Below are 24,203 nucleotides of genomic sequence, written 5' to 3'. Positions count from 1 at the left end.
GTCCCAGTGCTCGCACCTCCCTGCTGTCTGGGACGCAGCACCGCTACATCCCCACATCCCCCTCCATGTTCACAGCCTCCTCCTCTTTAAACACGCCCTCTCTGGCTCGCAGCTTGGATCCACATGGGGCTGCACTCCGGCTTTGAAGACGACGGTCCCTCGTCTCCTTCGCTTGGTTTTCAGATGCGCTGCAGAAACACCTTTAATGCTCATTTTTCTTCTCGGGGATAACTGGCTGAGAATGCTGTATTCTCTGGCAAGGCAGTGTTCTGCGTAATCTTGAAATACACAAATTCAGTGTTCTAAATTTGGCAGGTATTCCAAATTTCAGTCGTTGAAATCTACTCCATACAAACCAAGAGTACCATTCCAAGAGAAAGTGCTGCCAGTTTGTTGGGATTTTCCACGGATTTGGTTCGAAAGCTTTCTTTATGGATAAAAAGGGAGGCAAAGAAAACGCAATGGCTAAAAAAATAAGACAAAAGAATGTAAACATCAGCTACTGCTAAAGAGATTAGCATCACGTAGCATGACGGTTTGACCAGAACTCGATGAAAGGAGCTCATTCAAAGGTTGTGACTGTGGCAGTAATGCAGCTTTGCACTCGAAGCACCAATCAGATTAATAAACCTTAATGTGACTGACAGACGTTTGCCCAATCATCCCCAGTTTTGCCTTTGCTTTGAAAACACTGTCTTGAGCCTCTTTACCAGATGGATACATGGGAATATGGTTACCTTTGAAATAAGTCTAAAGTCATCCCGCTATGTTGGAGCACAAGTGGAGGTAATCCAGACGCACACCAGCTGCTGTGTCGCGCACACACGGACAAACGTGCACTCTGGTTCCCCCTTTTAAGTCCTTTCTCTCTCCTCCTCAGTAAACTTTTAACGGGAGTTGTTCGGCCCGGCTGTCAGAATTCCCCTCTGTTTGAAGTGGAGCCATAAACATTACACAACGTGCCAGTCTGTAAGCCATCAGCGGACTTTACTGTACACCGTTTCCTCGCCTGTCCCAGCCTGCCCCCCCGTGCAGGCCTCCGCAGATGCTGCTCGATGTTCATGCAGTGTGTCTGCTTCTGCTCGTACCATTGCAGTCCTACGTGCCGTCTCCCTGCATTTGACTGTAACAAACGCAGAAACATGCAGGCACGTCAGACGGGGGGGTTTTCGCGGCACTTTTGTACGCACCTCGTAAACTCGGACGTCTGCCACGCTTTGCGCTGCCAAGCGTGTTGGAGCATTCGGTATCACCTTGTAAACACAGGTTGGGTACCCGTCATCCAGCCTCCAATCTTATCGGCCCGGTCCATTCTGTTAAACCATATCTGATTTCATTCGTCCTTGGTCGTCCTGGTCCCTGTCCCTGATTGCCGATAAAGTTTTTTTTTTTTTTTCAGTTAAAAGCAGAAGTCAGTCAAGTTAACAAAGTGCAATGATGCTCTTGACCAATCAGCTGATAGCAGAAAACACGGCCCATGTGTGAAAGCACACACATACCTCTGCTCCCTGTCAATGAGCCTTGTTTTTTTCTTCTGCCAAATTGTTTTTTGCCCCATTTGCTGATCTGTAATCTGATATGTCCGAGGCTTTTGGCAGCTCCTCATCTAAACGGTTGAGCCGTCACGTGACGCGGGTGTACAGAGAACAGTTCCTGGCTGTCCGTCTGTGCAAGGCTGTGTTTTAGTGAATAATCCGGTGCACCGCTGTCTGCCCACTGACCAGCAGTTGCTGCTACTTCAATCCATGCAAATCCTCTTGTCCTCCTGTAGGTCCCGATCCCTCTGATCGGACTCCATAACTAGATCAGTGCAGGTTCAGCGTGCGCAGTTGTTTTGGAGACTGGTGGCATTTTAGGGTTTTTGTGTGTCACCGGATCCTTTTCATAAAGGAGCAAATTTATTCCAGGTGACTCACCTCCTGAAACCTTCTTTCTTTTTTTTTGTTCCCTGGATTGGGTGGAAGGGTGGCCTAGGTGTGCGTTGGTTTTTGTTGTGACATGTTACGACAAGACGGGAAGCAAAATGTCATCATCTCTTGCGGCCTCCTGGAAGGGACCCGGTTCTCCTGCACCACTTCAATGTCTTCTGTGTAATTGTTGGTCTTGTAATGATGTTGAGTCACTTTGTTTGAGAAGCCGACTGCCTGCGATGCTAAAATATGACAGGATTTAAGTCGCAACGCAACATGCAATGTGCTTCGTGGTGTGAGATCAAATGCAATAGTTTTTCTCTACGCCTGTCAGGTATTGCACCATCTATAGGAATGAATCGGGAATTGTTTCGAATACTCTCCCATTTAAATTTGTGTCAACGTTTCTAATAGAGTAATTATATAAAGCCAGTTTTTGGTGAAGTGAATAACGCAATGTTTCCCCCACAGTCCATTCCCCTGCAGTAAATGGCAGGCGTTTACATCAGTCACATTCAGTCATAATACTGTCACATTAGAGAGATCAATTTGTCTACCTTTTTATTATTTTGCCTTTTCCTTTCTTTATCGGGTTTAACTTTGCGTTTGCTCATTCTTTACGTCATTCAACATGATATCATCCTTTTTATTGTACGTTTGGCCCGCTAACGTTTGCTTGTGCCAACCTCAGTCGGCCGTAATAGCACTTAAGCTCTGCCTCAGGTTCAGACATCACTACGCTGTGTCACCGAGGTCTGCCAGACTCCTCCCCCTGTGGGGGGCCACAGCTTCAGTCCCGCACCACTCGCTCTGGTGGGCCAAAGCCAGAGCTCCTAATCGGCCCTCGGGGATGATGTCAGCTCGTCTCCATGGCTGTGGCCGGCGTAGATGCATTTCTGTTTGAGAGCAACAAAAGAGCCTTTTGGGATTATCTTCTGTCGCCGCCGGTGACGACAAAGCCAAGTTTGAGGTTGATTTTACAGCCGACATAGTCGCCCGAGGCTCCTCTGATGCAGCTGTGTTGTCTCTTGTGTACTGCACGGTCTGTGGCTTGTGTCCAGTTCAGGATGGGGTTTAATTAAGATGGCGAGGCTGTAAATTAATGAGAGCTAATTGTTGCATTCAGACTGCAGCCTCTGATCGTTTCAACGTCTATATATTAATTTTCACCACCTGCGTTTTTTTCCCCTCATCTGTCAAAAGTTGTTTGACGTCATCTGTGCAAACACCTCCGCCAACGCAGCAATTATTCAGTCTTGCGGTTGTGAAAAGAAAGAAATGAGGTTGGTTAACTGCTGGTTGAGCACTTTATTTTGAACAGAGTCGAACACATTTAGTTTTGAGTGAGTTTCGCTCAACAGTTGTCCAACGTTTTATAGGTGTTGATAAAGTTTTTTTTTCTTCTTCTTATTTTAGTACCTAAAACCTTCAGAACCAGTCTGGTGCGTTTTTTGGCCGATGACTTTCGTCCAAGGAGAGGACAGATGTTCTGATTCATTTTTCACCCCCCAAGCGGTCAAAGCAGACAACCGCCCTACAGGGTCGGGCTAAGGAAGAATCAGTTGTAGTTTTTCTTTGATTGTGCGAAGTGCTTCCAGATGTCTTTGGATGTCATTTAGCACTCCATCAATGAAATTTGATTGAGTAATTGATTGCAACTGGAGAGTGAAAATGAACAGGCTATCATTGGACGTCATGCCAACCCTTCGCTGTCAGGGATCCAGGATGCGTCTGGAGCTACAATTACTATGATATAATTTCAAGGGACAGTTTAAGGCCGATGCCTGAATAACAACTGCAATAACTGTCAATGAAGACTAATTGTAAATCAGTCAATGGGCTAATGACTCCTGTCGAACTGGTTGGCGATATCGACTTTGTGTTGCACCTGCAACACTTCCGCCCTTGGCCGACTGACGGGCCGCTTCCTCATGTCACATCCTGCCAGAAACCAGATCAAAGTGCCCACAGGACTGCCTCTGGCTGCAAAAGGCAACCTGGAGCAGGATTTGACTCTTACCGCTGCCAAAGAGGAACTGGCATTCCTGCCGTTTGTTTGCTCCCGGACCAAATGCTGCCTTTTCAGTTGCAGCAAATTCCAGTGAGTAGACGCGCGCATTCGCGTCGACCGACCGTCCAGGAGTTTTGGAACTGTGGGTTGAAGCAAAGTGTCTGTTGGCTGACCAGACACGAGTGTATGCGTATGTATTTTTAGAAGAGCGGCTTTGTTCCAGCTTGGTAGATGTTTCATTTGATCCCGGCCAGCTGCCTGGAGAGTCGCCTGCACCTGTCCGGCCTCTCCTCCCCTCTCCGCCTCAGCCACCACCCTGCACATCTGACATTCTCTTGCTATCACTTCCACACAATAGCCAACACATGTCGCACTGACGTGATCTGAGAGGTGTAGAGTTGCTGGGGTTTTGTGAAATCTACACCTGTAACGCTTGATTTTTGTCAGTTTAATTCTACAAATTCATTTTTTCCTTTTTTTGTAGTCGGTTTCCTTGTGTGTTTTTTTTTTTTTTTTTTTTTAACTAGGGCTGTCAAACGATACATTTTTTAATCGCGATTAATCGTAGAATCTTCATAGTGAACGGCGATTAATCGCAGTTTGAATTGCATGTGTAGAATTCTGTTATTTTGCATTTTAAGGCAATTTTAACCCTATAATGTAAAGTATTTCTTACCAGAAATTGGCCAGAGGGGCCGACTACGGGTCATTAAAAGGGTCACGCTGGGTTCACACTGGATGCGGAAGTGCGCGCCGCTTCGCGTCTAGTCTGACTGACACCATCGGTTAACAACGCCACTGAAAGAAAGCGGGCTCCATTCCACTGCACTTCCGCTTCCGGTGTGAACGCGGCCTTACGTTTGAAATACGATTAAAAATCGCGAATAATACGTTTTTGTTTTTTTTACAAAACACAAATGGTAACAGGCAAATATGCACTCATGGGTTTCTGTTTTTTTTTTTCTTCTTTCACCTCACAAAAAAACAGTACTATTTTTTTATATTTCATTATTGTGCAGCTCCCAAAGCATCAGCTGGCAGCGATTGTGTGACAATTCAATACAAGTCAGAGTGTTACATCACAGCACCTGCCGGGTCTTTCCAAAGACCTCAGAGGAAGTTTGCGTGCCTGCAGCTGCACACAAAGGGACCTCGGACAGAGGGGGCTGAGTGCAGCTGAGATTCGCGCTAAAGACGCTGTATGAGCTCCAGGCTCCCTGTGCAGTTAAGTGGAGATGTAAAGCTGCAGGTTTGGAATGCTAGAGATGTGTTTCAGCGTTTACATAGGGTTCGGTAACAACAAGACTGCTGCTGTACACACAGACTTTAGGTTTTCTGTGCACTGGTGCTCCAGTATCCTCCACTGCCGCTTGTTGTTTCTGTTGCTATGTGCAAAATGTTTACTTTCTTCTCTTCACTGGTGTCTTTTTTCAAAATCCTTCATTTCTTCGTGACATTATTTCTCATGCAGGCTTTGCAGTCGCCTGCGGACGACCACAGAGAGGAACGTTGCTTGTATTGTCTTTGCACGACCGGATCGACGGTGAACGGTCTTCATGTGAAAGCCGCTCATTGCCGGCTTGTGTGTCGTGTCTCCATTGCTAATCGCTCTCTGGAAAACTCTCTCCACCTCTTCAATGCAGGGGCTTCTGTCACGTTGTTGTCCTTTCTTCCTTTTGTTGACGGGGCATGCGCAGACTCCTGAAAAGCTCTCCAGCCGGGCCTTTCGAAACGCTGCCTCAAGAGTTTCTGTATTATATTTTCTCCCACTTGGATTTGATTTGAGTTCCCTCCGTGGCTGGCGGGATGAAGAGCGGCCGGGGCCGGGGGGTGGGAGGGGTGGGAGGTGCGGGTGGGGGAGGGGCTGGCAGCCTGACAGCCGGCGTAACTGGAGATGCTGCGCCGACGTGTGTCTCCAATTTTCCTCCCCATTTTCTTTTAGATTGAGCCTGGAGGAGAGAGCCGAGTCGGCAGCAGGAAGGGAAAATGTTGGAAACTCAGCTCGAAGAATCCGCGTCTGTCCAAATTTTTGATGGCTGGATTTGTTTTGCACGGTTCAGGACGATGGTTTTCGATGGCCTCGCAGCGTGTGCAGTCATTTCCTGTTCGGTCAGGGTCACAGGAATTCCTCCGCTCAGAGAGGCTCATCGGCCACAGGAGGAAATACTTTCCTTGCGTCTGACCGGAGAGAACGCTGGGTTCAGTCTTTGGAAAAGCGCGACTTCCTGTCAGCCTGCAGGTTTCAGCCGCTTCTCTGTCGACTGGATGAGTCAGGCCAGGGTTTTGTTGCAAAATGTCGGCTTTCGGCTTCGACAAGAACGGATGAGATTGTTGCCAATGACTGCTGTTTGAGTGGCGCAATTTGCCGTTTGCGGGGACGTCTGGTGCTCTGATGGGGTTTATTATTTGCAGTTGCCGCTGAGCGCAAGTCCAAAATTAAGGGTGATGTGAAACTGTGGCTAAACATTTCACCGAGATGGGAATATAACCGCTTTCATCACCAAAAAGTTTGTCTCCATCCTGCCCATCTCCCGCCACTGTTTGGTGAGAGAATCCCCCCCCCCCCCCCCCCCCAATCCCTTCTATTAACGTTCAACAACATCGAGTTAACATATAACCTGCCAGAAGGTCACCAGAGCGGTGAGCCAGACGACGCGGTGGTCGACCCCGAGTGCCGCCACTCTGCCTCAGCTAAGCTGCTTAAGGCTTTTTTCATCGCGGCTAAATGCAAATGAATTACGTTGCGGCCTTTTTACCCCCTCTCATTTCAGCCATATTGACTCCTAATTGCATCCGCTTTGCCACATCGCTGTCATTATTCATCTATTTCTTTATTTTATTCCGATCCAGCTGCTCGTGTGTGAACCTGCAGATAACACAAAGTGCTATTTTACGTGGACTCTCAGGGCTGTGGGACTCCGCCAAGCGCTGTCTCTCCCACGGTGGATCTTGCCATGAGTTGCTTCCAGTGTGAGGCTCCACTTGGTGTTAAAAAAAACCCCCCAAAATTATCGGCACTTACCTGTCGTCGTGAAACTGGAGTCAGAGAAGGACGATCATGTGGTGGGTTTCATCGAGAGGGAGCATTTCATGGGGTGATGCTGAAGACTCCAGGAGGGCAAAGAGAAATCGTTGCTCGCTGGTCATGAGGAAGGCATGTGAATGCACCTCATCACATTTTTTTCTTTTTGTCGTTTTTGTCCTTCTAGACAGTCCCTGAACCTCAGCAGCATCCTCATCCTTCATAATTCATCCCAGCTACCAAAAAAAAAAAGAAAAAATCAGGCTGGAGCGAAGATCACTTGAGACTTCGTCTTGCACGGGTTGCCTCTTTGTCTGGATTATGTGGTTTCACCAGATTACTAATTGATGCGGCTGGATTGTTGCTGAATGCACACACGGGTTCCTTTCACGTTGGGGCTAAAGGTTCTTTTGTCGACGTCCTGCTTCCAACTCGGCGCTGGTACCTGAAACGGGGCTCGTTTGCTCTATTTTTAGAGTGCACCTCGCTAAACGGTCGGCCGGCGGTTGCCTGTTTAATCAGATACAAGGCCTCCGCGTCAATAGCAACATTGTTCTGAGGGCTGGTGAGGTGCTTGTGCCGACCTTGTCCTCGGGTTTCTCTCGCACTCCCCTTTCTCTGTTTTTTGTAGATGGTCTGTTACCGAAAAGACAGAAGCACGGCACATTTTCTTTCATGGTACGCTCCAGGCATTTGAGCTGAAACGGGCGGCTCTAAAGATGTCTTTGTTCAATGGCGTGATTTGATCTTGTGAGGTTTGATATCTCGACGGACAGTAAGGTCGGTGATGCTGAGTCAAAAAGGGGAAAGAATGAAGAAATTCTGCACCTGCTGCTGCTCCTTCACTTCTCTACCATTGAAATCTTCAGGAGGGTCAGAGTTGGAAAAAAACAAAAAAAACAAGGCGCTTCACCTTCGTTCTTCTGGGTGAATGTCCAACAGTGGGTCTGGCAGCAGTTTCAAGCCCTTGAATTCCACTCATACAGTGAGGAATGTTTGGCGCAGAGACGCTGGATGGTGAGCCATAGTGATGTCACGTTGACACGTCCCCGCTTCCAGGCCCTTGGATGGAAGCTTTTCTTTTTTTCTGTTCCCACTAGACGTCAGGTGTGACTGCAGCAAATAAAAGAGCACAAAATCAAATTGCGCACATTTTGCGTTTTTCCAACATTTGCAAAGGTTTGAAAGATTTGTACAGGGTTTGGCGGAAGCCAGCTGTTCAAATATGAACGTTCTCTCCTTTTCAAGGATATTAACTTTGAATGATATCAGTTTTGCTCTTGGCATTTGCTCATTCGCAGTCACATCCATGGAGGTGAAACTGTCTGAGGGTTCTCAAAAACTGCAACATTACTGCACTCCCATCGCCCCCAGCCGCTGTGTGTGTTTCTGCGGTTAAGCATACATCTCTGAGCGCTCGAGCGGCCTTTTCAGTTTCCTGCTCCCTCTTGGCTGGTGGAACTCACGCTTGCAAATCAAAGGCTCTTTTGTTTCCTGCCCAGTACTTGTTGCGTCCCTGCGGTGGAGGTCACGTGCAGCCTGCAGCGCAGCTTCTGCGGTTGTGGACACATCCCAACATCAGAAGGACGAGAGGTTGAGGGGGCTTGTGTGTGACAGCTTTGATAATCAGAGCAGAGAAATGTTTGTCTGCTTGATAAAGGCAGGTTGTTGTGTTTGAGAAGGCAGCCAGCGGACTGATTAGTGGCGGAGTGTTTTTGACATTGACGTGATTGATCTGGTCTGTCTGGCTTCTCGGGCTGCCAGAAGCTAGAGGTAGCTGCCTGATGTTTACTCAGGGAGAATTGACCTCAGAAAACAAACAGTTTCCTATCGGCTACCTTCCTCGTCTTCTCGCTCCTCCTTTTTTTCATAGAAACAAGTCTTAGTCTTAAGTATAATATCAAGGTCTTTAGTTGGTCTAGAACAGGGGTCACCAACGTGGTGCCCGCGGGCACCAGGTAGCCCCCAAGGACCTCACGAGTAGCTCGCAGACCTGTTTGAAAAATTGCACAGCTCGTCGAGCTGCGTCTAAAATTCAATTTTATCCAGCCTTGTTAAGTCATTTTTGATAATTATTGAGAGCTTGATAAGTGTCTTCACATAGAAGAGTGTCATTAATAATAATATACAACTCGGAGAGTTTGTTATTTCAGGAGAATCTAGCAAACTGGTAGCCCTTCATACGGCTCAGGACCCATGAAGTAGCTCTCAGTGCCAAAAAGGTTGGTGACCCCTGGTCTAGAAGGTAATAACCGCTGAACTACGCAGCGTAGTTTCCTGATTTGCTGCTCAGATACATTGCATCAATTCATAGACAGAAGTTGTACCAGGTAGTTTTGTTATTCATCCAGCAACTTCCTTATAAATGCTACAGTTACAATTTCTACCTTTTGTGCACCGAAAAAACAAATCAGTTTTTCCTACCGCTAGATGTTGAGAAATGTGCAGAGATGTAACTCCATTAAGGCTTGGCAGGTGAAAAGATTTAAAAAATAAATAAAAAATAGCCAAACAAACCTGAATACTGAGAGTACTGCAGTATTGCAGGGTGATTTTCACTATGACATGATGGGTAAAATCACTGGAGTGAAAGACTGCTGCTGATTTGAGCACCCGTTTGCAGTACCAGCTTATTAGTGCACGTTCTAAATATTATTGATATTGAGATCATGAAATCAAACGCATAATATAGATGACAAAAGACAGTAAAGGTTTCATTGCCACTCTGTGTTCTCCTGTGCAAACTGGATGAGCAGACAAACGGTAGAGGTTATACAGCCTCCTGTTTCTGCTGGATCCCTCGTTTTATTCGTTTCTCCTGCTGTGAGGATAAACCATGTGTTGGCACAGATTGTGTCCGAGTTACTGCGGGATAAGTGTCATGTTGTCTTGATATTAACTTCTTCCTTCACCTTATTGCCTATAAGTGAGTTCCCCCCTGAGTTTCCATCTGTCCTTGATTTAAAGTGAAGCTCCTCCCTGCTGTAATTCCCCTGCACCAGTCTCCAACCACCTCATTATTCCCTCTCCTTGCCTGCTTTTTTTATTTTCTCAAAATTTGGAGGCATATACACCTTGTTCAATGTGAGCATGTTCCTTTTTATATGCTGTTTTTGATGTGGAAAATAAATTAAAAGTTGATAACAAAAGTTTTTTTGGGGGCAGCCGGTGGTTCTTAAGGCATCATTAACTGGCGATTACTACTGCCTAGACAATGGAGCCAAAACATTCAAATTTTATTATACAGAGCTGCATGGTTATAGTGAGCAGGACAGAAATGTGGAGGAATCCCAGACAACAACAACAACTAAGCCTTAGTTAGCCTGAATTAGAAGAATTGGGAAACAAATGTGGAAATGGATAAATTCCATTCAGGATCAATTCAAGAAGAAGAAGAGCTTAATGGAAATGGAAAAAAAGACACAGATTCTGTCCTTTTTGGAAATCTATGGAAAAATATGGAAATCATAAATCACAAATGTGGCTTTTCCAGCCACATTGACAAATGTGGTTGTCAATGGCAGAACCTTCTGAACATGTTTATTTATTATTTTTTTGTGAGTTTTTTTGAGTAGTAAAATAAAAAATAAATCGAAAGAAAGCAAAAACGGAACAAAAAATAAGGTGATCCTTGGTGCTGACAGCTGACCGGGTCGAGTTGAGGTGACGAATCATGCGACGACAATGCAACAAATGAGGATGTGCAAAGCTGGCTTTGATGCCACGTTGTTTGACAAACACTGGTGAACAGTGAACCACAATTCTTTTTTTTAATCACTGTGGAGGTGACTGTAAATCCTGTTTCTTCTGTGGAACGAACAAGTCAAACTATAGAAAAATATATCTTCTCTTTGACAATGAATCTCAGCGGTTCATGCGCTCCGGCGGTCTTGGCTGGGGCCGTCGGGACGCCACCACTCCTCCTCCAGCAGGGCGTAGTCTGCCGGGAGCTCGTCTTCAACGACGCCGGAGACGTTGTCCTCGAAGAGACTCGGCTCCGAGCTGGCGCTCTCCAACTCCAACTCGCGATCTTTCTCGCTCTGTCGGGACAGTCACCTGACATTGTGAAACGGGGTGCGGAGGAGCGGGGGGTGTTTGGAGGGTGCGGTGCGCGGCGAGCCCCTCACCTCCATGTCGATGAGCACGTTGTTCTCGTAGATGTGCTGGAAGTTCTTCAGGTTGTAGTTGAAGAGGAAGACGAGTTCGTCCACTCCCTCCGCCCTCTGCTTGGACCAGCCTTTGCCTTTAAAGTGGCTCTTGAAGTATAAAGTGAAGTCTTCTGCAGACATTTTCCTCTTATTGCTCTGTTGGCTCAACTCCACCTGCTGCCTTGAGGGAAAAAAACGGAACGGAACACAAACCCCCCCTGCTTGACCCCGCCCCTGCCAGTAAAGTCCAAGCGATCAAAGTTGAGGAACGTTCTGCATTTAAAGGCCAGATGCAGATTAAAGGTTGGACATTAAAGGAGACGCGTTGTATTATTCTCCTTGAACCCTCCGCCTACCATATAGACCACGCTGGCCCTCTCTGCTCCGATGGATCTTGTCAACTGCGCCGCTTGCTTTACGGTTGTCTGGTGGCGCCTGGTGCTGCGTCGACAAAGATGTCAGTTGAGGACTTGACACTGGACTGCCCGAGCGACTCTGAGGACCTGGGCGTCGAGAAGAAGGCCTGCGATCTGTTCATGGCGGAGGAGGCTGATGGTGACGTCGTCGTCGGTGGCGTTAGCGCTATTGCCGTTGGCGGCGAGGATGACGTCCTGTACCTCGAGCTCTTCCTGCTCTTTGACAACCTCAAGTCCTTCCAACGCATCTACTTCAACAACGCCCTGATCGACTTAGAGGTGAGGACTTCAGTTAGCTGGGCGGCGGTAGGGGCTTTCTCCCACTTCTTTCCAGCGTCTTAATGATGGCGTCTCCTTATCTTTCAATAGTGTGAAATAAGGAATGGGTCAGAGAACCAGCGCAGGGGTTCAGGGTCCATGAGCAACAACAGTGAAGGCAACAACGAGGAAGACTGCGAATACGAAGAAGAGGGTGAAGACGAAGGCGAAGATCAAGAAGAAGATGACGAAGACGACGACAACAGCGAAGACGAAGACGACAACAGCGAAGACAAAGATGATGGCGAAGGTGTAGACGAGAGCAGAGGATGAGCTGCAGCTTGGAACACGGCCTGCTGCTGGCCCGGAACGCCTCCGTCCTGTTAACGAGACGTGTGAAGCTTTCCAATAAAACAACTTGATCTGTCGTCCTGAATGTTTTGCTTGTTTCTTGGGTGCGGTTGTGTGTTGTTTGGATTTTTTGGGTTTTTTTGTAGTCTTTTGCCACATTGTCAGTTTGGATTTTTGGATAATGCCTCATTTTGGGTTTAGAAGGAAGCCACGGCATGTGATTGGCTATCCCATTAAAGCGGCCAATGGGCTGCAGGGAAGTCAAACTTGTAAAAAAGGGTAGATCTCTACAGGCACTATGATATTAGCATAATGTTTTTACTTTTTAGTACATTTTATTAATAGTTTACTGTTCTAAGAGCTAAAATGGCTTAATAGTAGAAAAAATAGGCTATTCCCTAAATGCCAAATCATTCTTCGACGCTGATGTCACTTTTGACACCTTGTTTAAACTACTGGGACTTTCTGCAGGCCGAGTGAACTTCATGCAACATGTCAGGATTTTTTTTTCTTTTCTTGGAAGCTTGAGAAGAGGAGCTGTCAGGTTTCAGATCAGTTCGAAGCTAATCTCGCCCCAAGGGCAGCAGCCGGAGTCCTGCTGAATCCTGTTTGAGATGTGTATCAGAGGAGGATATCAGAGGAAACATCAAAAACTAATTGAGTGGGGAAGTGGTGCTTCATGCCGTCTGTTCTCCTGTGATCCTGTTTACCACTGGGCCGGCCCTCAGGTTTTGGCACCGCCACCACCACTGATGTTACCCCACCAGGTGAACATGCTCTAATTCTGAAGGAGTGAAAATAGTGCTATGGTGCTAAAACCTGGAGTTTTGCACCCTGGACGTGGACGCCGACAAACCTGTAGTGGCTGCGTGGTGATACGTGGAATGTTTCAAGAACCTATTTTTGGATCTGTGGCGTCAGAATCATGGCTGAAGGTCTGAAGGCAAAAGGGCTCCAACCCAGTAGCAGCCAGTGGTTTGTTCTTCCTCGTTTTATCAGAAATGAGCTGTACGTGACGATTTGAATGCATCGGATGTTTACCTCCTCTCACAATCCCGTCGCAAAACTGTTTTTGTGTTTCTTCCAGAGAGGTGTATTGATATTTTTCAGACACTTTAATCCAACTGTTGAGAGACGGAGATGTTTGCTCAGGTTGGCCTCGATGAAAGGCTGTGATTTACGACTTGCTCTCCAGAAAAGAACCATAAAGGCTCAATCCCCCCTTTTGAAACATCCCTCCTCTGTAAACAAATGACCGCAGCCATGTGAAAACAAGCTCTCTCACACGCACACACACACGTGCACGAAGGCACGCGTTCACGCACACTAGTTCCTCCGCGTTGCTGTGTTGACAGACAGGTGACTTTGTGCGTTTTTTTTTGTCTTGCTAGTGTGACGCTGAGCTTTTTTCTGAAGATACAACTTCACTTTTATTTTTTTTTAAAAAACATGAAAAATAGTTAATTTATTTGTCTGCATTTGCTTGGGAAATCTTGATCTCCTTTGTTTCTTTTAAATAAATGCTTTTTTTTCTTTTTTGTCAAAAACTTTTTTTCTTTGTGTCAAAACCTTGTTTTTTCTCCAAAGTTATTTAAAGCTTTTTTTTTTTGCTTCTGGTTTGAATTGATCACCGTCGTGTTCCTGCGTGTCGGTGTGAACCCAACCTTGCGATAAACTTTGACTCGAAATAGCTGAGTTTCCATTCGTTTCTCGCAAAATAAAAGCCATGTTTCGTTTCGAAGAAGTACAATTGCGATTCGCAGGTGTTCCCATTGAGTGGTGTGAAGCGACGTAATCCTCGTACGTCCCGCGACATTTACATGAATTAAGTTTGCTTTTGTTTGTTTACGTTTCTTTGCTGTCAAGAGTGGTTGCTATATTTTTCTCTTTCAGTGATAGCAAAATGATTGAAGTGTGTCAGTTCAGTGATGTTACTGAGGCTGTCTTGTTTTTCTTTTACACAGCACAGAATAATTCTTGCCCATGAAAGGTCTAAAACACAAAACTCCACTTTTGTCATCGGTGCCGTTCGCCTCCCCTGTGTGTTTGTGTTGCTCTGCGATGTTTTCGTGGTTTCAGCCGTGAAGTGCCGTCGTCCTGCCCGCGGCTTTGATTTGTCTTAATTAGTGCAGCGTCTGCACCCCTACATATCGGTTTGAATTTTCACCGCAGGGGATGTTTCATTTTTTTGTTTTTAAACCCACCGCTCCTCCTCTTGTGTTTCAGGACGCCACCTACTGGCTGCAGGTTCACCGGCTGGAGCACAGCGACGGCGGCATCCTCGACCTGGACGACGTCCTGTGCGACGTGGCAGACGACAAAGACAGGGTGAGTGACGGCCTTTAAGAAAATCGTCAGCGGCTTCCTGTTAGGGCTGTAATCCCCCCTCCCCCTCGCAAAGTCTCCTGATTGGTTCGGTCACACTCTGACCGGCTGAGAGGGTTGGGCTAGAAGCTAAGAACTGCAGGCGGTGGTCGTAGGAGCGACCTGCTGACCGAGACCCTCATGGAATTAATGAGTTCCTTTCATCCCCTCTGCTGTGCAGGCCTGAGGAAGTGCTTCCTGAGCCAGTCAGATAAGAGAGGTTCTCGGGAGCGGCTCTTATCGGTTTCCTTGATTGGGGGGCGGAGTTGGCCTCGCATGTTTACAAGAGCTGTCCTGGGGGTCACATGGTTGCAAGAGTTTGAGAGGCTCCGCAGGGGGAGTTCTTTTTGCTGTGTTTGACAGGTGGATCACGCCGTCAAGCCCAGCGACTGTAGTGCAGAATATTTCAAGGTTTTTACCTCCAGCGACCAAAACTCGCACTAAATTTTAGTTTAAAGGACGTTCAACCGTGTTTCAGCACGTCAGAGGCCCCAACTGCTCAAAACCCACCCCCAAAAAAAACAATAATAACTAGAGTGCGGCAGAGATTCTTGGTGGAGGTATGTGTCAAATATTTCTGCTGGGCCACCGGAGGTGCAGCGGTTATTGACGCCGTCGGTGGTGAGCGCGACGTCTCTTTGAAACGGTTGCGTGTTCACGTCTCGATGCGCCAGAGGTTTTATGTCTGCACCTGTTTGATGTGCAGTCAAGTGCATTTCTTTTGTTGTTTTTCTTCTCTGACGACCTGTCATCGAGTGTCTCTGCCGCACCCCATCTTCTGTCTCTCTCCCCTCCACCCCCCGTTGTGTTGTTCCGGGTTTATGTGGCAAGTCTCTGACTCACAAGTGTTTTGCACCCGTGTATTCATTCGGTGCCAACTCCAGTGAACTCCAGCCACGTTTCCGACTGCAAACAACACTTGACTTGCCCGACTTACGGCTTAATAATCATTTCGCCTCCTTGACCGTCTTGTTCTAATGACCGCGGGAGGACGGAATCGCAGCTGAGATCTCAGTAATCACTCGGCTCTTTGTCCTGACACACACACACACACACACACACACACACACACACACACACACACACACACACACACACACACACACACACACGCTCGCACGCACACAGCCTCGTTGGCCTCAGTGACTGACAGCTTTTTGCCCCTCCCCCTCGCGGCGACCCATGAACTTGCTCGTCCGTCGTAAATGCCGATGATTAATCGGGGGTGGGGGGGTCACGCTGGAAGTGTCGGCACAAGTCCCGTCCTGGAACGACAGGAATTTATGCTCCTGTGGTTGCTAAACTACCGTGAGAGGCTGAGATGTTGTGCACCAGTAGGCTGAAGGTAGGGTTGCAACGATTAGAAAACGTAAACATGAATTTGTTTAAAAACGTATGCTGTCAGAGTACAACAGTATATCTAAGATGTGAAGTTTTAAGCAAGTTAGTTTTGACAGAAGTCCAAAATAGGTGGTGAAAATAACGAAGATAATCGTGACTAATCAACTAATCGGAAAGATAATCGATAGATTGGCCGACAACAGAAATAATCGTTAGTTGCAGCCCTAGCTGCAGGAAACGTCAGCGACGATTGAGTTTCTTCTGCTGGGCCGATGGAGTCCAGCTGTCCAGCTGCCTCCAAGCTCACCGCCGACACAGACCGGCCAGAGCCAAAAGGTCTCAATCGGCAGCGCGCTGACGTCCAGTGAGATGTTTCTTGCAGCTCGGGAGCCGACAAATGCGCCGAGTCCGAGTCCTGCTGTGTAAACGTTGCGGTTTTGTGGTACGGGAGATGGAAAGGGGAGCGGCGAGCCAAAGTTACGGCCCACACACTGTTTGTTGCAGCTGAGGGACACCGCCGTGTGTATGTGTGCGTGTGCAAGAATGCAGCCTCGGCCTGCTGCCGGCGAGTGTCCTGGATAAACGTCTGCTGAGCTGCCTTCTCTCTCCCCCGCTGACCTCTGACCTCTGGCGGGGAGGTCCGGAGGGGCTTCTTCTGTGCTCTGGTGTCGTTTCGCGCAGCTGCAGTGTGGAGGAAAATTAAATTAAGGCTTTTCTTGTCCCCTCGTCCTTGCGCTGTTTCCATCAGCGTCGGCTGACAGCGATTGTGTTTCCAATGTGGGAGAAAAGATGCAGAGACCCAGCAGCTGTGTTTGACTTGTTTCATGGAAGTTTGTGGATTTTTTGGGGGGGGTGTTGAATTTTCTACGGCAACACCACCACCTCCACCACCACCGCGGCTGCATTCAGGCAACATGTTTATGAGTGGACACAGTGTGTCAGCAGGAAATGATGGCCCCCTGCCTCCCTCTGACTTGAAGGTTTTTCCAGATGCCATCTTTCCGTAGGTTCGTCATCCTTCTGTCTGCCACGGCTGATTTTTCCTGCCACGGCCAAAAAAATATCATGAATGATGATGCGGCTCCTTCAATTATTTTTGAATTTTACTGGCATTGTTGAGCCAGCGCCCTGCTGCTGCTGCTGCTCCACCTCGTCCTCCTCCTGCCCATCGGAACAGTTGCCCTTCCACAGTCCTACCAGAAAACACATGCTACTAGCTTGAAACCTGCTCCAAATGAATGCAAGCATTGGCTAAAATTATGCTGGACATAACATTAAATCTAGCCAGTCGCCATTTGGCTGCGTTCAGACTGCAGGCGTATCTGATTCAAATCAGATTCCTTCTCAAATCCGAAATCCAAATCCAAATTTTTAGGGTTGACTGTCCACGCTGTTTTTAGTGTCCAAATAGTGTCCAAGTGTCCAAATGGGATCTGGCTCTGTTCAGATTGGGCCACATTATTGACCCATCTGACAGGTTGCTGTAGCAAAGACGTCGCAGCGGAGGCGTCGTCCAGTGTTTGGAGCCGTTCACACCGAGACACATTTGTCCTCTAATGCGATTGGAAACTCCCTCCCGAAGGTGGTTTCAATCCGTTTTGGAAATATCAGATTTCATGTGAATCGTGACTGTTCAGACTACAAAATAAGCCCTCCCGTTTTAACCTGGATGGGCTGAAAATCGGATTTTGGCTGTCAGTCTGAATGCGGCTTTTGTTACCAGGACTGTGACACACCAGACCTATGGTGTTTCGAAGGGGTCAGCTATCATTAATGGACTTGCATCCAAAACAGAACTCTGCCAAAATACGTCAGTGATCGAGTTTTATATTAACTGACTTTGGATCTGAAATCAAACAAAAAGCAGGAAGGTCCATCGTCGATGGTGGTCTCCTTGCAAACGCTGTTGAAAACACTGCAATAGAGTTTATATGTGCTGACTAGTGGTGAAAACATTCGGGTATTGCCACTTTAAGGCTTGTTCCAAAGAGCGAACAGGGTGTGTGAGAGCGTGCACGTGCTGACAATAAATTAGCGGCCTCTTCAAGTTCAGTCAAGATGTGGGCCAGACGTCCGACGTGTGGCGCCGTTCAACAGGAAACGATGTCGTGGCACTGTTGGATCAGGCTGACACACACACACACTCACATTCTAACACAAACACATACACACACACAGAACAGACTTGTCGAGGCAGGGGACAATCCTACTGCAGGTCCAGCAGCAGCTCAGGGACGCTGATGGTGCTCAGGCCGTGGCAGCAATCTGAGGGCTGAATTATTCAGCTGGTTACCCTGGCAACTGGCTCGTCCCTTTCAAACAAAGCCATTTTTATAATATATGTACATCTATTTCACGCGCAACAAGATCACTACGAGCAAAAATCGTTGTCGAGGGCGATGGCTCCTGTACGCTGCTTTCCCTTGGGGGAAAACGGCGTTGAACTGGAAAGGAAGCAGCCAAAGTTTTGAACGTCCACCACCAGGCCTCCTCGAAACCACTTGATGTCACATGACCTCTCTCGGTGGCGAGGCAGTCTTGGAGAGGCAGTGGTGTTAGTTTGAGTTTTATTAGCGCTCCAAAAATTTGTTGCAAAAATATACGCGCACGTGCACACACACACACACACACGCACACACACACGCGGCTGGTTTCCGATGACAGCCACGTCCCGACATAAACTCCCGCGCTGATATGGTGACCCAGAATGTTGGCACTTGATCTGAGCCATCGCCACATTCCTCTGTGTGTTGCGTGTGCGCAAGTGTGTGTTTATCTTTTTTAGCCTCTGTTTGGTAACGGCACATGCATTCACAACTTACCTCGACTCATCTAACTGGATATGTTTTGATATTTGCGTCTTCGCTTCGCACGTTGATTTTTCCCCCTTCCTCCCCACTGCCGAGCCTGAAGACGTCTTGGTTTTCTGCTTTGAGCTGAATATAGAGCCGTCTGTCAGTGTGGGAGACGGCTGGACACACGGTCGGGAGGTTAAATAAACCCTGAGGACTCCTGTCAGGGATTGTCAACTGTGTGTGTGTGTGTGTGTGTGTGTGTGTGTGTGTGTGTGTGTGTGTGTGTGTGTGTGTGTGTGTGTGTGTGTGTGTGTGTGTGTGTGTGTGTATGTGTGTGTGTGTGTGTGTGTGTGTGTGTGTGGCCCTTGGCCTTTGTGACACAGCACCATTTCCTACATCTTGCAACTTTCTATTTGACTGAAAACCATTTGTCTTGATTAATGATGATTTCATTTGTCCTTCAAGCTTATCATGTTTTTCATGTAGGATGAGAAAAGCTTATTTCTTATTGTTATGCTCTCGATTAATCAGTGTGCTGTTAAACCTGAACACAAAGGCTTTTAAAGTAAAAAGGCTGTGACTCTAGACTCATTAAACATTCAGTGAACTTCACTGCAAGGGCTTTTCATGTTTCCCAGATTTAGAACTTTAAGTGATTTTGTTCTTTTTTTAAAAAAAAATATAACATAATAAAGTGAGGATCTCTTCCGCATTCCCCTCTCGTCTGATGAGGAAATTCCCATCATTCTTGCAGTTGACTCCGGACTTTAACACTCATCGTTATTTATTATTTAGTGAAACAATAATAATAACAAAGCAAAAGACGTTGGCGGTGTGAATTTCCCAGCATGCACGGCGGCTGTGATATGAGTTGATTGCAGCAGATCTGCTGAGCTGTGTAGAAACGCTCTGCCACTGCATTGATCTCACAGTCAGAGTAGGCATTGATTCCTGGAGGGCACCGTGAGAGTGAAACTCACTGAGGCCTCCTACTGGTGACACTTGGAACCTGCCGATGAGGCTGCTCTTAAAATAAACGCCACCGTTAACTATTCTTAAATTTGTGACTTTAAAAAAAATGTTGAGGGGAATATCCAGCCGTGAGTTGGTTTTTCTTCTTCCTTTTTGCAAGGACATGATTTTTTTTCAGAGCTGCAAAAGTTTACACAGAGCAAATCATCGCCTCTTTCCACTTCCTGTCTTACTCCTCCTCGAGACGCTCCACCATGATGATCTATTTTTTTCTCTGACCACACCACACCCCGCCGACCCCCGCCCTCCCCCAGCCGCGGTTAGCGATGACCTCATTTCTTCCAGGCTCCTCCCCTCCGGTCTCCCCTTTCTCCAGCCTCCTAATGAGAACAAGATGACGGTTGATCGCCGGCTCTCGCGCAAACTTCTGCCTGCCGCGCAGACACAACGGGGCGGCCTCAGACTGACGGACGCTCTGTCAGGAACGCGGCTCCGTTCGCAGCCTGCGGGCCAACCAGTCGGCTGGAAACCGGGGCGGCAGCTCCAATATCCAGTCGTCTGCAAAAACGGCCCGTAAAAACATCTCAGAAACGTCGGGGAGGCCTTAAAACTCTTCCTCTTCCCCCAGAAATATGACAAACAGGAAGTGGATTGCATGCAACCTTTTTGCCACTTCTCTGCCTCCTCCCTGTGATTCCTGAAACGGCTGGTTTTCAAAGCTGACTGCAGCCGGCTAGCGCTTGCTAGAGCTTTCAGCTGCCAGCTTCCACCACGAGTGCATTTCTGGATCCAGTGACGGCGACGCAGAAGCACAGCGGTCGTCCGTTGGAGTGCGTTTTACTTGAAAGAAAGCGATGCGCGACTCAAGACGCTCTCTGGCTGGATGTTGGAGTTCAGATTGGCCGAGCGTTGCTTCGGGCCCGCGGTGGCCTCCCAACGGGTCGGTGGAGCGGCTAGCGGAGAGGTCACTACAGTCCACTGTGCGACTCGGGCTGGTGCTCGGCTGCAGAATGAAGGCAGCCGGACGACACCTTACATGGACACGGTGAGAGGAAACCAGCCGCCCGGCAGGGTCCCATCATCCGCATCGCCAACCCCAAAATACTGGCTCACACGTGACACTTCAGAAAACTTGTCTCGCTGGAGAAATTGCGGTGATTGGCGCGATTGGTTGTCTGTTAGACCTCTTTGATTTCACCTCCCAATTCCGGGAGAATTTCAACCTGCAAGGATTTTATTTTTCTAGCGCAAGCCAGATGTCATTAAAATGGGGGTGCGCTCCATCCACTTTAAGTCCTATTGTTAAGTCCTATTGGTAAATAAGTGAAGCATCCTCAGAAGTAGCTGAGGCAGATTGTTGTGGAGTCCTAATTGGATTATTGTGTGTGTGTGTGTGTGTGTGTGTGTGTGTGTGTGTGTGTGTGTGTGTGTGTGTGTGTGTGTGTCTCTGAAATCCTGATTGTGGTGAGAAAAGTGTCAGGAGGAAGACAATGGCTGAGAGAGGAGTCAGCGGGAGGTTGGGGATTAATGCAGCACAAGGTGTGTGTGTGTGTGTGTGTGTGTGTGTGTGTGTGTGTGTGTGTGTGTGTGTGTGTGTGTGTGTGTTTTGGAGATAATAAGATTACCCCTCCCTCCTCTCCATCCACTGTCTGTCCATTCTTCTCTCTCGTGTCCTTGTGTCCTCTCTGTTCGCCTCGTCCCGTTTTCTTTGTTGCTGCTGTTGTCACCATATTTTGCCAACAAAAAAAAAAACAACCCACATGTTCTCAGACGAATCAGCTGATTGTTGTCAAAACTGAATCTGCACATGTTAAATTTTAATTTCCTTCCTCTGTTCAAAGTCTCTCGCCTAGTTTTGGACTCCTCAGTTCGCAAAGACCCATCGTCATCGCGCTACAGGATTATGAAACACTAGTCTTCTACTGCCCCCTTGTGGCCGGGCGGTTGCACTGCGCCGTTCCCTCGGGTCATTAATATTAACTGGACTGGCTTGGCTGATGGAGCGTCTCCACCTCCTCGCCACTCACTCTGTTAATTGTCGAGGTGACTCGCAGTACGTAGCCCTTTGTTTATAGCCTCCTGCTGAAGCTCATACTTTGTCCACGTATTTGAAAGTGTCTGCAGAGGCGTTGGTACCCTTTGTGACATCACAGGTGGATTCTTCAGAACTCCTTGTTTCTTGTCAGAGATGCAGATTTTTGGTTAAAAACAACTTTCACAGAATATATATGGGACCTTTCAAGCTGTTTTACTAAAAACACACACTTCATTTTGTAACTTTGGCTCAATGTGCTGTTGACTGAGAGATCAAGTTTCAGGAGACCTCCTCCGGGTTTTCATGGAGAAAAAACAACTTCTAAGAAATAAGTGGAGGGTAATAAAAAGGTTCATCAACTTTTAAGGTCATTGTTTTTTAAGCTGAGGTTTCTGCCAACGTTTTAAAAAGTTGCTCTTCAGGCTCCAGTAAGATGAATTACAGGCTCGTCTTGTCTCACTTAAGAAGAAATGAGACCATAAAGCAGTCAGTCAAGCCCTCAAACATGCTCTATTTATCAACACACACACACACACACACACACACACACACACACACACACACACAGCCAGAGGGGTTGGGAGGGGCACTGCAGTGACTCGGCTGTGGTCTGTGGGAAGAACCCACACAGGCAGGAAGTGGTTGTTACTCTATGTGGGCCTGTTGATTGACTGGGGTGAGTTGGTTCACACTGTCTCTATATACAGTACATATATTAGCCTAAAGTGGGCGAGTGTCCCATCTGGAGTTCCAGAAAGATGAACAAAGATGTGAATTTGTCATCGCCCACTGTTGAAACTTTTAAGTGTGTGTGTGTGTGTGTGTGTGTGTGTGTGTGTGTGTGTGTGTGTGTGTGTGTGTGTGTGTGTGTGTGTGTGTGTAACCCTATAACCCTCTCAATGTCATAGATGTTTATACGATAAAGAGCCCATAAATGTGTATGCTCATTTTCAAGGTACTTGTTTAACAGTTCACATACATATATAAACGTACCACAACAAACCATTTCCTTCACAAATATTTGAATCAAGGTCATTCAAAAATAGCCCTGTTATTGTGAATCTACTGGACCCTCCTCTTCAGACGACGGCTGGTCACTGAACGTCGGACTGAAACGTTGGTCGACTGCTAATACCGGCTGGAAATCCCCCTCCGGAGCTACCACCCTTTGCCAGCAGGGGTCAGTGTGGCACCGGGTATCCCAGGACCCGGCAAGGTGTCGGGCTTCGGAGGTTTCCGTCCTTTTGTAAGCAGTCTCCCCGCGGCGGAGGGGCGGAGGGGCGGGGTATCTCCTCAGGAGGACAGGAAGGAGGTGATTTTAAATATTTCAGCCTCTTCCTGCTGGCAGAGTGTGTGTTTGTCCAGTGTGCAGTCACTTTCCTTAAAGATTGTGTGTGTGTTTGTGTAACAGTTGTCTGGGAGCCACACAAGATGCTTAGAGCAGCATATAGACTCCATATCCTCAATTATTAACGCACTGATGCTGCGGCAAACACACACACACACACACACACACACACACACACACACACACACACACACACACACACACACACACACACACACACACACTTTCTCTGCAGTGTTTTCTTTCAGAATATCCAGTCATACTCTTGTTCTTCGCTGGAATGTCCTGACAGGCGTCCGTCTCGCTGATCCGTGCCGCCGTGCAGGCGGGTGATGAATTTTAATTCCTAACGCGGCAGGAAGTGGCAGCGTTGGGAGCAGGAAGAGAGAAACAAGAGGATAAACAGGATGTTTGCGGTGTGATGGGCACCGGCACTCTTCTCTGCTCACTCACTTCCTTCCTTCCCTCCCTCCGCCTCCTTGGAGCTTTGATGAAGACACCAGCGAATATTTAATTAATACCTCTCCAGCCGCACACGCAGGTATTAATGGATTGAACGCAGAGAGAAAAATGGTTGTTTGCCCCGAATATCCAGTTTGTTTCTGAGTGAGCCTGGTATTTGGAAGCAAGATCACTGTTTACATTTAAACTGGAGCTTCTGTTGCATTCCAAGGAAAAATAACGTATGGCGTGTTAAAAATCTAACATGGAAGAGACTCTAAATGATTGAACATAATTTGGCAGCTACTGAAAACACAATAAGAGGAATGTAACATTTATGCTGTTAAAATATCTAATGATATTAATTAGTTCAGTTTTTATAATGGAAACCCCATTCAAAACAAATCTGTTGTCATATTTTTGGTTTGGAATGTCTCGAACTGGGACGATGGAATGAATGAATTTATGAAATGAAGCAAGAGATAGTTTTAATTGATAATTCCCATCCACACTCTCATCAGCGCCTCCTAGCCAATCAGCTACAAGCCTCCCAGGAGGAAACGGGTGACAGCAGATGACGGCAAAAGTGAACCGAATATTCTAACAATCCATGCGTGATCCGCAAAGGGAGATCGAAGCCCAGCGATATATCGCACGTAATTATCACTATCGGTTCTTCTGATATCGGCCTCAGTATCTGCCCCGAAAGCCCCGCCGCTATCACCTTCCACAATCACAGACATTCCTGTTGTGTTGCTTAAGACGAGCGAGTGATGAAACTTGGTGAAATA

At 47.3% G+C, this 24,203-nt stretch overlaps 1 protein-coding gene across 4 annotated transcripts in view; it reads left to right on the top strand.

Moving 5' to 3' along the window:
- LOC142900288 (partitioning defective 3 homolog) overlaps positions 1-24,203 on the top strand; it is a 165,460-nt gene that overhangs the window by 15,392 nt on the left and 125,865 nt on the right. For all 4 annotated transcript variants that reach the window (XM_076044489.1, XM_076044488.1, XM_076044487.1 and 1 more), the window contains exon 2: positions 14,343-14,444. In XM_076044489.1, coding sequence (XP_075900604.1) covers positions 14,343-14,444 — 102 coding nt within the window. The remainder of the gene's footprint in view (positions 1-14,342; positions 14,445-24,203) is intronic.

This window comes from Nelusetta ayraudi, unplaced genomic scaffold (assembly GCF_046127955.1).
Source record: "Nelusetta ayraudi isolate G7.1 ecotype Tasmania unplaced genomic scaffold, CSIRO-AGI_Nayr_v1 ptg000081l, whole genome shotgun sequence".
Classification (NCBI taxonomy): domain Eukaryota; kingdom Metazoa; phylum Chordata; class Actinopteri; order Tetraodontiformes; family Monacanthidae; genus Nelusetta; species Nelusetta ayraudi.
This window is presented reverse-complemented; position numbering and strand designations above follow the sequence as displayed.